The sequence below is a fragment of the Bos mutus genome, chromosome 28 (genome assembly GCF_027580195.1).
Source record: "Bos mutus isolate GX-2022 chromosome 28, NWIPB_WYAK_1.1, whole genome shotgun sequence".
NCBI classification, from domain to species: Eukaryota; Metazoa; Chordata; class Mammalia; order Artiodactyla; family Bovidae; genus Bos; species Bos mutus.
This window is the reverse complement of record NC_091644.1, coordinates 7,812,847-7,826,328: the sequence shown is the minus strand read 5'-3', so window position 1 is coordinate 7,826,328 and position 13,482 is coordinate 7,812,847. Positions and strand designations below refer to the sequence as shown.

The 13,482-nt window shown below is 43.8% G+C and overlaps 1 protein-coding gene across 5 annotated transcripts in view; it reads left to right on the top strand.

Annotated features, from left to right (window-relative positions):
- The window catches only part of TMEM273 (transmembrane protein 273), a 34,470-nt gene extending 29,571 nt beyond the window's left edge, over window positions 1-4,899 (top strand). For 2 of the 5 annotated variants that reach the window (XR_011462982.1, XR_011462981.1), the window contains one exon: window positions 2,551-4,899. Coding sequence is in view for 2 of the 5 variants with exons in the window: in XM_070364625.1 (XP_070220726.1) it covers window positions 2,551-2,575 (25 nt within the window). In the remaining 3 variants the exon portion in view is untranslated. The remainder of the gene's footprint in view (window positions 1-2,550) is intronic. The other 3 variants (XM_070364625.1, XM_070364624.1, XR_011462980.1) reach the window with 2 other exon arrangements.
- Window positions 4,900-13,482: the final 8,583 nt, after the last annotated feature.

Sequence of the window (13,482 nt, the reverse complement as noted above, 5' to 3'; positions counted from 1 at the left end):
CCTGGTGGAGAGAAAATCCCTCATTTGCAATGAGTAAATAATCTAAGGGGTGGGAATTTGAGACCGTGGGAACACCCTGACCCAAGTAATTCTTCACCCAATGGTTTACATCTGTTTGTGGCCCGTCTTTGAATAGTTATTGCATTGAGGGCTACAAAGTACTGAGTTTCTAATTCCAGCATTCCTTCTACATTTAATAGCTGACATTCTTCTCTTATTTCTCGAACATTATTCCTAAGGACTTCAATGCATTATAATTCATCACCATCATGGATCTTTTTGATGTTTAAATTGTCCCAAGTTATCAGTACAAATAAATTCTTGGTGGCTTTAGACTGGATTCCAGTAGCCACTAAGAATTTCATAGACTTCTGAAATTACACAGTGTTCCAGGCTCACCTTACACTGTTCCTGCTCAGACTTTGAATCACGCATTTCCCCTAGATCCATGTTTTCCTACCCCCTCCTCCACCCTCCTTCTTTTCTTTAACATGGAGTAGTTTTTAGAAACCAAGATCTGAGCACAGTGGGTGCTTATGGCTACTGAGGCATCATCTCTTGCAGACTTTCTCAATGGATAGTCAGCACGTGCGTATTTACCAGTATGCATCAAAAACTCAGCATCATAGCATTCTTCTTAAGATTTCCTCATTCCATATTTCTATTTTGCTTCTTCCAAAGTGAAAGCCCTGTTTCCCAACCATAGAAATATTTTTATCCAGTTGCTTTATCCTATAATACACACAAAATACATACTTCAAGAATTACAATACTGTACAACTACAAACTCACTTAAAAATTTCTTTGCTGTTCTTTGTTCTTAGAACTTAGCCCTTCATGTGTACAGAGCTTTGTGTTCAAGTTGAATTAATTATTTTCTCAGTGTGATTATGCTATCAGTTTGATATATAGTTAGAGATAAGTGTTTCAGTGTATATGCTGGTTTTTGTTTAGTTTCTTAATCTTTGTACTTTAATTTTATTTTTTGAGTATGTGAAACACATGTATAGTTTTAAGCTAAAAATGTGTGAACAGGTAAACTTGGAGATGTCCTGCTCTCTTATCCACTCTGCTCTGCTCCTACCCCCACTGCTCTGAGGTAATTAATCTCAACAGTTCCGGTTTTATCTTTCCTGTGTTCCTTTTACAAAAATATGTGTAATTAAAAGATTTGCATGTATACAATTTTTATAACATTAGATAAATATTTACATACGCGTGTATATATTAGTCTGGTTCTCGTATGGGTCTACTTTTACTTGGATCTCTGACTGTTTGGTACAGTGCATGCTGTGAGGTATAGATCCAATTTTATCTTTTTCCCAAATGGCAATCCAGTCATCTTAATATCATTTTTCAAAATCACTGTATTTTCCCCAGTATTTTATTTGTCACTTTTATCATGTTCAAAACTTTCACCTATAGTTGGACTCTTTCTAGACTTCATATTATTCTCCAGCGGTATTTGTGATCACTCATGTGCCATCATCACACTCTTTCTTGGGGTGACTTCACGTATTGCCTGGTGTGGCTGGTTCCCACCCTCCTGGCTCTCCCAGTCTAGCTATTCCTGTGTATTTGTTTTCCATATAAACTTGACAACCAACTTCAGAATCTGGCTACAGAAACAGACATCTTGCTGTTTTTATTGGAGCTGCATTATGTTTACACGTTAAATTGAAGACAACTGACTTTTTGAGGATGTTATCCTTCATTGACACAAACCTATGCTTTTCACAAGTGCGTTTTTGTGTGTCTCAGGAGAGTTTTCAGATTTTGCCCTTACGGATTTTTCACATTTCTTATTAAGTTCACTTCTAAATATTTCATGTTTTTGTTGCTTTAGTAAATGGGATTTCCCATCATGTCTCCTACTTGGTCATTGATTTGGGGCATTAACATGATAGCAGCTGACATATTGAATGCTTTTATTGTTTTTTTTTTATTTTGTTCTTGATCTCCTTGAGTTTTCATCATATTATGTCTTCTGCCAAATTGTAGATCTTCTCTTCCAATAAGCCTCTAATTGTTTTCTCGTCTCTGATTGCATTGCCTAAAATCACCAGTGTTAAATAATAGTGGAAACAGTGAGCATATTTGTCTTTTGCCTGACTGTTGTGGGAAATTCTCTAGTGGTTTTCATTAAGTAAGATGTTAGATTTAGGGCTAAAGTACACGTCTTATCACCTTAAGGAAACCCACCAGTTCCTATTTTACTGAGTCTTCCCCCCCAACCCCCACCCCTGGCCCAGAAATTTGTGTGGGATTTGGTTAAAAGACTTCTCAGCATTAGCAGGCATTAACTCATCCTCAGGAGACGTTCTCTGGGATGGTCCCAGGAAAACGAGGACATACAGCCACCCTTGTTACTACTTCAGTTTTTTTGCTTCTCTCCTTGTTGATCCGCATGATTTTGGAGGATGTGGTGGAAAATTGGATCTAGGCAGCCACTAATTATCCTAGAGTCTCCAAGTCTCTTTCTCTTTCTTTTGGTACCTAGCTCAGGTCTGGGTATTAATGAATCTTCCAGATGGCTCTTTTTCTTTCCAGAAATGCGCATGTGATCGAGCTCTGAGCGAGCAGCCTCTTCAGGAGGGCACTCTGGACAGCTACTCACTGGAGACAGCTTGAATCTGAGCATCCAAAGCTGGTGATGGGCCTTCCCATGGAACTCAAAATGCAGGGCAAATAAACTTATAGAATCTACAGTGCCTCCGTCCTGAAAGAAACAGTGCTTCTCTTCTGCAAGGAGCTGACCGCATAAAGGGATGTACGAGCACTCTTGCGAGCAGTAAGAAAGTTTGGAAGTCGACGCGTGCTCACGCCTGCCCTTGTTTCCAGTGTCAGAGCTGTTCACGCTTCATGATGACACTGCGTCCGTGGACCCTACCAGCAGCAAGCGGCTCGTGGAATGAGAACCAGACTCAAGACACAGCTTCTTTAGCACCGCAGTCTACCAGGAGGTGAACAGCCTTGTCTACAGCTGTTGGCCTCAACTTCTTAGCTGTCAGAAGAATCCACCTGTCAACACTCAAGGGAACTGAAAGGTGAAAACCTTTGGGCAGTCTCCATTTCTATAAATGACTGAGAGACCTTCCAAAAGGAGAAAGGCAGGCTGGGCTGGAGTGGGATAAAGGAGTCTGACAGCTGTGGAATGGCCCCACAGCTCCGCAGCTTTCAAATGGTGGTACCAAAAAAGGATGAAGAGAGAAAGCAGCTGCCATGGCCTGTAGTGAGCTATACCAAAGCAAGTGATTATTATGTTGTTATGCTTATAGGATTATTTTGTAGTGACTATGGCAATGTCCGTACCTTATCATGGAGGACGCACTGGAAGAGACATAAACCCAAGGCTGCGTGACGCAGGCCCCATTCACATTTCTCTCCCCTTAATAGTACCCTGGGTTTCTGGGCTGCATTAAGGAATACTCTTTGCCTTTTCATTCAATAGAAATCCAGGTGGCCACATGGAATGGTTCTCCTTAGATTAGGTTACTCACCTTGTGTGTGGTAAAGATGAGTTATATTTCAAAACAAAGCGCTGTGTTGTAATAATTTGCCTGAACTCCCAGGGCATCTTTTATCTGACTTGATAACAATGTAGTTCATTAGCAGCCTTGGTTAACGGATAACCTAAAGCAGTAATGCGATACTCATAAGCAATTTTCTGTGTGTTAGAATAAACCATCTTGTAAGGTATCTGATAATTGATTTGCTTCTTTCAGCAGCATTTTAATTAAGACAGCTGGTTGGGAACTGAGGGTGAATGCTTCTAGATTCTCAGTAACCACTGTAATATCTATAAACTCAATAGAATGTGGGGTCCTTTCCCTCACCCCACATCATGACGTATTTTCCCAGCACCGCTCCCAGCCTCCAGTTTTGTTTGAGTCCCACCCAGAGTCTCCTGTGTGAAGAACACAGAAGTGTGCTGAGGACTGCAGCTTTCTCCTCGTCTTCCAATGGCAGACATGCTGTGGGAAGCAGAATGGGTTGGGGTTCCAGGCAATTGGCTTCCGTGGCTTATACCCCAATTCCAAGCTCAGTGACTTCCTTCTGTAGCAGTCCTACCGGAAGCCGTTTTTTCAGCCCCTCTTCATGGGAGCAGCTCCTGGGGACAGAGGTGCCGATGGGCAGAAACTCTTGGATATGTTGTTGAAGCAACCACGGAAGTCATCGTGTCTGTAGGTCCAATGTCCTGAGTGAGAGCCAGTTCTTCTGTCCTGCGCTGTGGTTTGGGACCAGAGGCCAAGGACTAGGATAAGCCCCGCCCTCCCAGCTCAGTAGGCTCTGAGTCCCCCAGAACACATGCAGATCCCAGACAGCCCATCTCAACAGGCAGAACATCCTGCCCAAAGGAGAAGAGACAGTTGAGACTCAGATACCTGTGGGTGGAGTGAGCTGCAGATCTCAGCACCCAGACAGGATCTAAGGGCATAGCTGTGGTTTGCTGCCTCTGTGACTCAGTAACTGGAGGAGAAGGTAAGATGGGAGAGAGTTACCTGGCAAAATCAACAAATTACAAATATGCATCCATCTCTATGGGCTTCTCAGATGCTTCAGTGGTTAAAAAATTCTCCTGCCAATGCAGGAGCTACAGGAGACATGGGTTCTACACCTGGGTCAGGAAGATCCCCTAGAGGAAGAAATGGAAACCCACTCCAGTATTCTTGCCAGAATAAGCCCATAGGCACAGGAGCCTGGCGGGCTTATGGTCCATGAGGTCACAAAGAGTCAGACATGACTCAGCAGCTAAACACACACGCATCAATCTCTATATTTTCAAGTTAAAAATATATTTGACATGGAATCTATAAATTAAAATAAACATAAAATAAAATAAATATGTGCATATATTCTTCTATGTGTTTTAGAAGTATGCATATGGTGGAATTATATTCTGTCATAGAATGTATGGGCGTTTGAATAAGTAAGTGAAAAACAGCCCTTTTCACCATCCAAATTTGGAAATAGCTGAGAGGTAGATAAACAAGTTAAACAGATGGAGATGAAAGTATTGGAGTTATTCTGATCTTCAAATGAGTCATGACACGTTAATATCACTCTACAGGCTCTAGAGTCCTGCTTGGTCCTTGCCCCAGTCTAAGCAAGAGGTTAGTGTGGCTGGGGTTGGAGTGTGGGCAGCAAAGATGCAGCGGATGGATGGATTTTGGATGGGGTTTAGTGGTAGGGGTCCCAGGGCTTGCAGACGTAGATTTGGGTGTGGAGCAAAGAGTGACTCAGCCTCAGTCCCAGAGTTTGGTGCCATGGAGAAGGATGTGGAAGGAAGCCCCAGGGAGTGCTAACCTTAGGAAGGGTCTGCAGCAGTTCTCGGGTTTCTTGGGTCAGCTCTTGGCGAGCCAAAAGATTGGCTGCACTTGGAGAGAGAGTGAATCCCATGTTCCTATGGGAGTTGAAGCTTGTAAACTGGGGTTAAAAGCACACCTCAGAGATTGTTCTAGAATGTGCTCTGAGATCCATGAGAAAAGCAGGGAAGAATTGGCCTGGAGGAGCTGTAAGGCTCTTTAACAGTGAGGTGGAGTGTGCAGAGGGGTTGTTTAGACAGAGGGAAGCTGAGCTGAGCTGAAGATACAAGCCGAGGGGCTGGTACCTGTGATATGAACCCTAGAAGGGCCAGGGCCAGCCTGTGCTCAGGGCCCATCCCCCTGATTGGCTCTCTTCTGAGTTATTTGTCATAATCCCAGGGCTTGTCAGATAAATTAAGCATCCTTCAAAAATATGACATTTCACATGGATGTTATCAATAGATGACAAATAGGCTTCTCCAAGGCTGTGTGTGCAGAGTGCAGTGAAGTCACTCGGGCTTGGACATGAGGAGTTATGAGTCGGGGAGGAGGGCAGACCATTTTGGAACCTGCTATGCCAATACCTGCTCCCCTTGTGGCTCAGCTGGTAAAGAATCCACCTGCAATGTGGGAGACCTGCTTCCATCCCTGGGTTGGGAAGATACCCTGGAGAAGGGAGAGGCTACCCACTCCAGTATTCTGGCCTGGAGAATTCCATAGACTGTGTAGTCCATGGAGTCACGAAGAGTCGGACATGGCTGAGTGACTTTCACTGGCTCTGGTGAGGCCAATACCCAGGAGGATAAAAGACCAAGACAAAGTGAAGAAAGGGCAAAGCAATCACTGTGCGTGGGCGTAGGCTGCAAGGAAGAGGGTCAGGAAAAATCAGTTCCTGATGTGCAGTGTCCTGATGCACTGACACAGTGTATCCTGCCGTTTGGTTGTCTGGATATGTGAAGTCTCATTTCTCTTTCATGAAGCCAGTTTCAGAAAGACATAAGTGCGTATGTGAAAAAGAAGTTCAGTGGAAAGATCCCAGAAGTCCCAGTGCTCATTTGCTAGGTGTTCTGGGAGGAACGAGCAAATAGAACAAAAACAAAGACATATCAGAAGAGAGAGAATAAAAGTGAGCAGAGTTACAGAAAGGGACTAGACAACAGCTTAAAAGGAAGGATGTAGTGAGACGTGCAAAACCATCTATACACAGCAGAATCAAAGTAAATTTGAGAGCATCAGGAACAAAGAGAAGCAAACGACCCATAAAAATATGAGATTTTGAGAGAAATTAGACTTTTTGTTGGTGGAACTGAATGAAAGAAGATAAAGAACCAATATCTTCAAAATCCTCAGGGCACATGATTATGCACCATAGTATTCTATACCTAAACAGATGATCAATCAAGTGAAAAGGAAAAAAAAATAAAAAAATCAGAAAATTTACTACTCCCAAAATTCTTTCTGGAAAAAAAAAAAAAAAAGATGACCAGAAGATGGACTTCAGCAAAATGAAAAATGAATTTAAAAGGAATGTGTGAGATACAAGAAGTGTCAGTGAGCAAAGAAACCAGAAAAATTCATATGTAAGTTTACATGAGCAACTATTATTTTTAAAAATTGTGGTGCCATTATAATACATTAAAATCTCACATGATCTCAATATGGGAGGTTGTGTGGGAGAAATGATAGGTATAAAAGCATTAAGTTGTTCAGGGACATAATATAGAATATTGATTAGCTCTCAGTAATGATAGTAGAAAAATACAGTATTGAATTTGCATAATGTAAATTCAGGGTTGCATAATGTAAATTCTAAGAACCCCTAGAATAAAAAAACAGTGGAGGGTTAGAAAACACTAAACAATTACAAGCCTTCAGTTCAGTCGCTCAGTTGTGTCCGACTCTTTGCGACCCCATGAATCGCAGAACGCCAGGCCTCCCTGTCCATCACCAACTCCCACAGTCCACCCAAACCCAAGTCTGTCGAGTTGGTGATGCCATCCAGCCATGTCACCCTCTGTCGTCCCCTTCTCCTCCTGCCCCCAGTCTTTCCCAGCATCAGGGGCTTTTCCAGTGAGTCAGCTCTAAAGGAGAAAAAGAAGTAGCAGCAGGAGGAAGAGAAGGAGGGGAAGAGTAAGAATGAAAACTCTTGTGTATATGCTTCTGGGAGAGACATAAAGATTTCTCTGGGGCAGATACAACTTTTATTCCTAAAACTGCAAAGCATAGGTGGCATGACCAGTGTGAAAATGGCCCGAGGAACAGTGTTATGGATAATGATATTATCTGCCAGCATTTTGAGACGCCTGGTTTCCAAGGTTGCTGGACCTAGATATTATAAGGAAAGTACATCCCTCTCTGGCCTCCCCATCCTAGTTTGCACCTCAGACTTGGCTCCAGTGCCAGAGAGCCATGGGCAAGAGTAAGGGGAATAAGTGCTGCTTCTGCCAGCCTGAGTGGGTGGCCTCCAGTGGTCTTGGGAAGTCCTCAGGGAGGGAAGCTGATGGAATAAACTGTAAGACCACTTTATCCAAAAGGGAGCAACATGGTAAAAACAATTAGTAGAGGACAGGACAGCCCATTGCCTGGTGAGGCAGAGGGTGGGGATGCTGTGAGGATGGCTGCAGGCGCAGGCTGAGTCAGGCCGGGGGCACCTGTGGGTGTCAGTTCAGTTCAGTTCAGTCGCTCAGTTGTGTCCGACTCTTTGAGACCCCATGAACCACAGTACGCCAGGCCTCCCTGTCCATCACCAACTCCCACAGTCCACCCAAACCCAAGTCCGTCGAGTTGGTGATGCCATCCAACCATCTCATCCTCTGTCGTCCCCTTCGCCTCCTGCCCTCAATCTTTCCTAGCAGCAGGGTCTTTTCAAATGAGTCAGCTCTTAGCATCAGGTGGCCGAAGTATTGGAGTTTCAGCTTCAACATCAGTCCTTCCAATGAACACCCAGGACTGACTGATCTCCTTTAGGATGGACTGGTTGGATCTCCTTGCAGTCCAAGGGACTCTCAAGAGTCTTCTCCAACACCACAGTTCAAAAGCATCAATTCTTTGTCACTCAGCTTTCTTTTTGGTCCAACTCTCACATCCATACATGACCACTGGAAAAACCATAGCCTTGACTAGACGGACCTTTCTTGGCAAAGTAATGTCTCTGCTTTTTAATATGCTGTCTAGGTTGGTCATAACTTTCCTTCTAAGAGTAAGCGCCTTTTAATATCATGGCTGCAATCACCATCTGCAGTGATTTTGGAGCCCAGAAAAATAAAGTCAGGAGCAGTGGAATAAGCAAGAGGAGGGTCAAGGCTACACTGACGTCTCCTCTAGTTTGGGAGGAGTGACTCGCCTAGACATAATGGCTGTTATTTCCATCAGTTGGATGAACTGATATGGACTGGCCTTCAATCAGTACGGGAATCTCCAGGGTGACAACAGCCACATGACCCAGACACTCTCAGCTGTCATGGTGACCATGCACTTCCTAATGGCTCAGCCCTGAGAAAACCATCAGTGGTGTAGACGACCATGTAGAAGGTTTTGTGCACCTCAGTTGCAGGTGCCTCCCCTCCCAAGAAAGTCTGGGCAAAAGGGACTAACTCCATTTCCCCAGAAGGGGAGGTGAGCAGAATGACAGGAAGGGAGTTTGCCCTTTAAAAAAAAGTTTTTCCTGTGTGAATGAAACTCATTAGAGGGGAAATAATATCTAAAGAAGCTTTATCAGAAGCTGAGTCATGTAAAACCCTTGAAGTCCCCATAGGAAGGAAAATGGGTGCCAGTCAAGGGGGGTTTGACCTCAAGCAGGCTGAGATTGTCTCCTTTTATCAGCTTCACCTCATTTGGAGGACGGCAATGACACACCCAGATGAGGAAAGAGGGGTGAGAAGGGAGAGGAGGTGGTGCCAGCGGGTGACTGACACCTGGGCCCTGCAGCCGGGGGCTGGTTATGCTCTCGGACATTGTTTGGTCTTGAGGGAACCCCTCCACCGCCTCCCCATCCTTGGGGGGAGGTTCCTGTGTCTTTGCTCTGAAAGCAATGAGGAGAAGGAATAAAAGGTCAGATTTAGGCCAAGGACACGGGAGAAAACTTCAGTGTAACTTCTAAGCTTCAGCTATCATTCATGAAATCAGTGAGCCGTTTTGTCTTTCAAAGGGAAATATCTCTTCAAATTAATGATAATTTACACTACTTCTGAGCATTTGCCCAGCATGATTGAAAAGAAGCCTTGTAAAGCTGCCTTAGCCTTTACAAGATATGTAATCATTTCTTTACAAGATAGGTATCATTACATGTTCATTACAAGATATGTATCATTTCAGGAAATGATACCAAGGCCAGGGCTGAGCTCTCTAAGGGGCTCAGATGCTCAGAGTTGGTGGATGGTGGTGGATGGGAGAGCGGTGGACTGGGGCAGGTGTCCAGAGGGGGCAGGAAGGGACATGGCGAGAGCTCTGGAAGCACTCTGGCGGTCACTGAGGACCACTTGGCTTGCGGTGATGGGGAAAGCCTGCACTCTGTAGATGGACATGGGTCCTGGTTTGGATACCTGGTCCACAACTCAGGAGCTACTTGACCTTGGGCGAGTTGGATAGGCAAATGGCAGGAGTGGAGGGGGATGAGAGCTCTCCAGGACCATCACAGGGATCAAATAACATGATGAAATGCTTTGCTTTGCACCTGGCCTGTGGCTGGTGGTAGATAGATGTGGATTCTTTTCTGTATATGAACTTGGAGCTGAGAAGACGGAATCTGGGTGGTGCTTCCTCCCATCCAGGCAACTGGAACAGCTAATTCTGGTCCCAAAGTGCCTGAAGCTCCATTTCCCCATGCTGGCTCCTTGGGGCAGTTCAGGGCTAGAGAGGCTGCCCTGCACCGCCCTGCCCCAGGCCCGCCCCTGATTCTCTGTCTTTCCTGAAGGCGGGAGCTTGCTTGCCCAGCTGGCTTCGATCAGCCTCTCACTGGGCCACTTTTCTGTCTTCATTTGTCCTTGTTTATGTTTCCTTGCAAACAAATGTCATGCCTTTCCCACGGGCTTCTCTCTAACCAGTTTATATTTTAACCCTGTGTAGACAGGGCCAGATGAGACAGAGGATGAGATGGTTGGATGGTATCACTGACTCGATGGACATGAGTTTGAGTAAGCTCCAGGAGTTGGTGATGGACAGGGAAGCCTGGCATGCTGCAGTCTGTGGGGTCACAAAGAGTCGAATACGACTGAGCGACTGAACTGAACTAAACTGAGACAGGGCCAGATTTCTGCTCTTCATCCCAGTCCTATTTCCTGCAGCCAGTGAGCCAGATGCTGCCTTCTGACATCTGTCTCCAGGTCCTGGGCCGAGGCGTGTCTGTAGGACCTGATATGAAGCATCCCGGGGATGGATGGGCAGGAGGCATGGAGTTTTACAAAATCTTGGGTTTATATGTGTATATATATGCATGTATTTTGAAAGCTCAGTAGTATTTAAATAAAACTAGAGAGAATTTATTGCTTGGGCTTCCATGGTGGCTCAGTGGTAAAGAATCTGCCTTCTAATGCAGGAGACATGGGTTCAATCCCTGGATCTGGAAGATTCCCCTAAAGAAGGAAATGGCAATACTTACTCCAGTGGGAAATCCCATGGACAGAGGAGCCCATGGGCTACAGTCCATGGGGTCACAAAGAGACACAAGTTAGCAACTAAACAACAACAATTTTTTGCTTATTTTCTTACATGTTTATTGCACAAAAATTAAAAAAACAAGGATAAATAAAAGGACGGGGGAACTCCTTTTCCAAAGATAAATGTTGCTCACTTTTTGGTGTTTATCATTCTCAACTTTACATATCTGAGCATGTGTATATATGCACACACACACATACCTACTAGGTTTCCATAACTGGGTTTGTATGGTACCGTGGACCCTTGAACAACACGGGTTTGAACTTTGCAAGTCCACATATATGTGGATTTTTTTCAATAGTAAGTACAACAGTAGGTTGAATCCGTGGATGAGGACCCTTGGATACTAGAAGTTATATTCCTATTTCAACTGTGTTGAGGATGGGTACCCCAAGCACCAGAGTTGTTCAAGGGTCAGTTATATATGGCTGTACTTACTATATTGTGAACATATTTTCCCAAGTTCTTCATGAACACCATGGCATCTCTTTGTTTAGTTATCCCATATTTTATTCAACCCAGGGGTTCTCAAATTCAAATCAGTCACACGGAGGATTTATTTAAACCCAGAGGGCTGGATGTACTGGGGTTGAACTCAAGAATCTTCATTTCTAACAAATTCCCAGGTATCAAGGATGCAACCCAATCAACCAAAATTCCTTTCCTGGGACACTGGTTGCTTCTGAATTCGTGAGTACAAATATCACTGTATTGAAAATAGGTCAGAAAAATCTCGGCATACTGTTAATTTCCTTAAAGATAAATTTCTAGAAGTGAGATTGTTGAGAGTGAGGGTATCACAGGTTTAAAGTTGCGGCTGCATATTACCAGAACGTTGTTTCAATCTGTATTTCTACCAGAACATTGTTTCAATCTGTATTTCTACCAGAACGTTGTTTCAATCTGTATTTCCACCAGAGTATGCTGGTTCTGGACCTTGTGTTTGTTTAATTCTTTTTTTTTTTTTTTTAAGATAAAATGTATCCATCTGATCTAGCTAATCTGTATAGAAAGCTAGATTCGCCTCCCACAGGCTGTGTGAACCCAGGAAACCGCACCAAGTGCACAGAGGCTGTTTTTTCATGTTAGTGGAGAAAGAATCCTCGTTTGATCACATTTCTAGATTGCTGTGAGAATCGTAATGATGGTGGGATTGAGCGCCCTTTCTACCCGTGACGCACTTGTAATGATGGTGGGATTGAGTGCCCTTTCTACCCGTGACTCACTTGCAGACGGGAGGGTCTGAGCACTTCCTGAAGAATTCAGAAGCAGCCCCTATTGTGGAAACTTCCCGAAAGTTAGAATTACCAGGAGAAATTTGCCCAAAAGGCTTGTCTTCCCAGCCAGAACTGTGGGCTCCATTAACTGCATGCAGGAGGCCTTGGTGGTGGGCCAGTAAATGTTGAACAACCTGTCCCCTGCCTGGGGTGGTAGTGGGGCAAGCAGGAAAGGCCTTGATTTTACTCTGCCAATTACCATGATGGAAATCCCCCCTCTAAGTCCTCTTACAAGCTGCCAACGTGTCACGGAATGTAGTAAAATAATTGGGAATTGAGAAGTTTTGAATATTTGTTACTTTTGTGCATTATATAATCTAATTATAAGTTGATATGATTCTGATTTTGATAAAAGCTGTTTCACAACTGGCTTTCAAAATTCTTGAAAGATTTAACAATTGGTTTTCGTAAGCCAGTCCTAGCTGGCCCCAGATCACCACTGGCTTCCCCTCTTGGCTATAAACTCATTAAAAATGCAAGTCACTTTTCTATCTTTCGGGAAGAATAATGCCTGGTTATGCCAACTTCATTTTTTTACACTTGGCTGTGGGCAAAACACTGGCAATCTGAATAATTTGGGTTCCAAACCTTTGACATTTATACATAAAATAGTCTGATATTAGCCTTTGCAAGGACTGGGATCTGGGGTCGTCCTAAGACGTCTGGCTCTCGTGCATGGCTGCCAAGCTCCTCCTGCACACACTGATGCATAGAGAGAAACCCAGCAATGTGGAGGAAGAAGACTTTGCTTCCAGAACCTCAACAGTGAGGTCTTGAGAGATGTGTTTTTCAACTGCTGCCATTCTTGCCTTTTAATTTTCTTTGTTTATCTTTATCGTGATCAATTTAATTTGCTGTGGGTTGGGTGGTGAATCCTACAGTGTGACTGCTCCTTATCACATGCTTATGGACTGTCATTTTCCAAAAAGCTGACTTGATTTGTATGTATATTGTGGTCCAAAGGCCAGCTAGTCATACTCCTTTCACAAAGGCAGGTAAATAATATAAAAAATTATTTTGCGATCTCTACACTGCTGTCTCACTGTCAGGCACCACTGCCTGTGAATTTGTGCTGTATCAATAGCTTATTGTGTTTTGTAGCTAATAAAGTAATATATTTACTGAGTTAACTTCAAGTTTTAGGAAATCATTTTAAAGCTATAAACCAAAATTTAAATAATATGCAGATGCTTTTAGTCTTCTCTTGTAAATAATAAATAATTCTCTTATGTTCCCTTCTGATC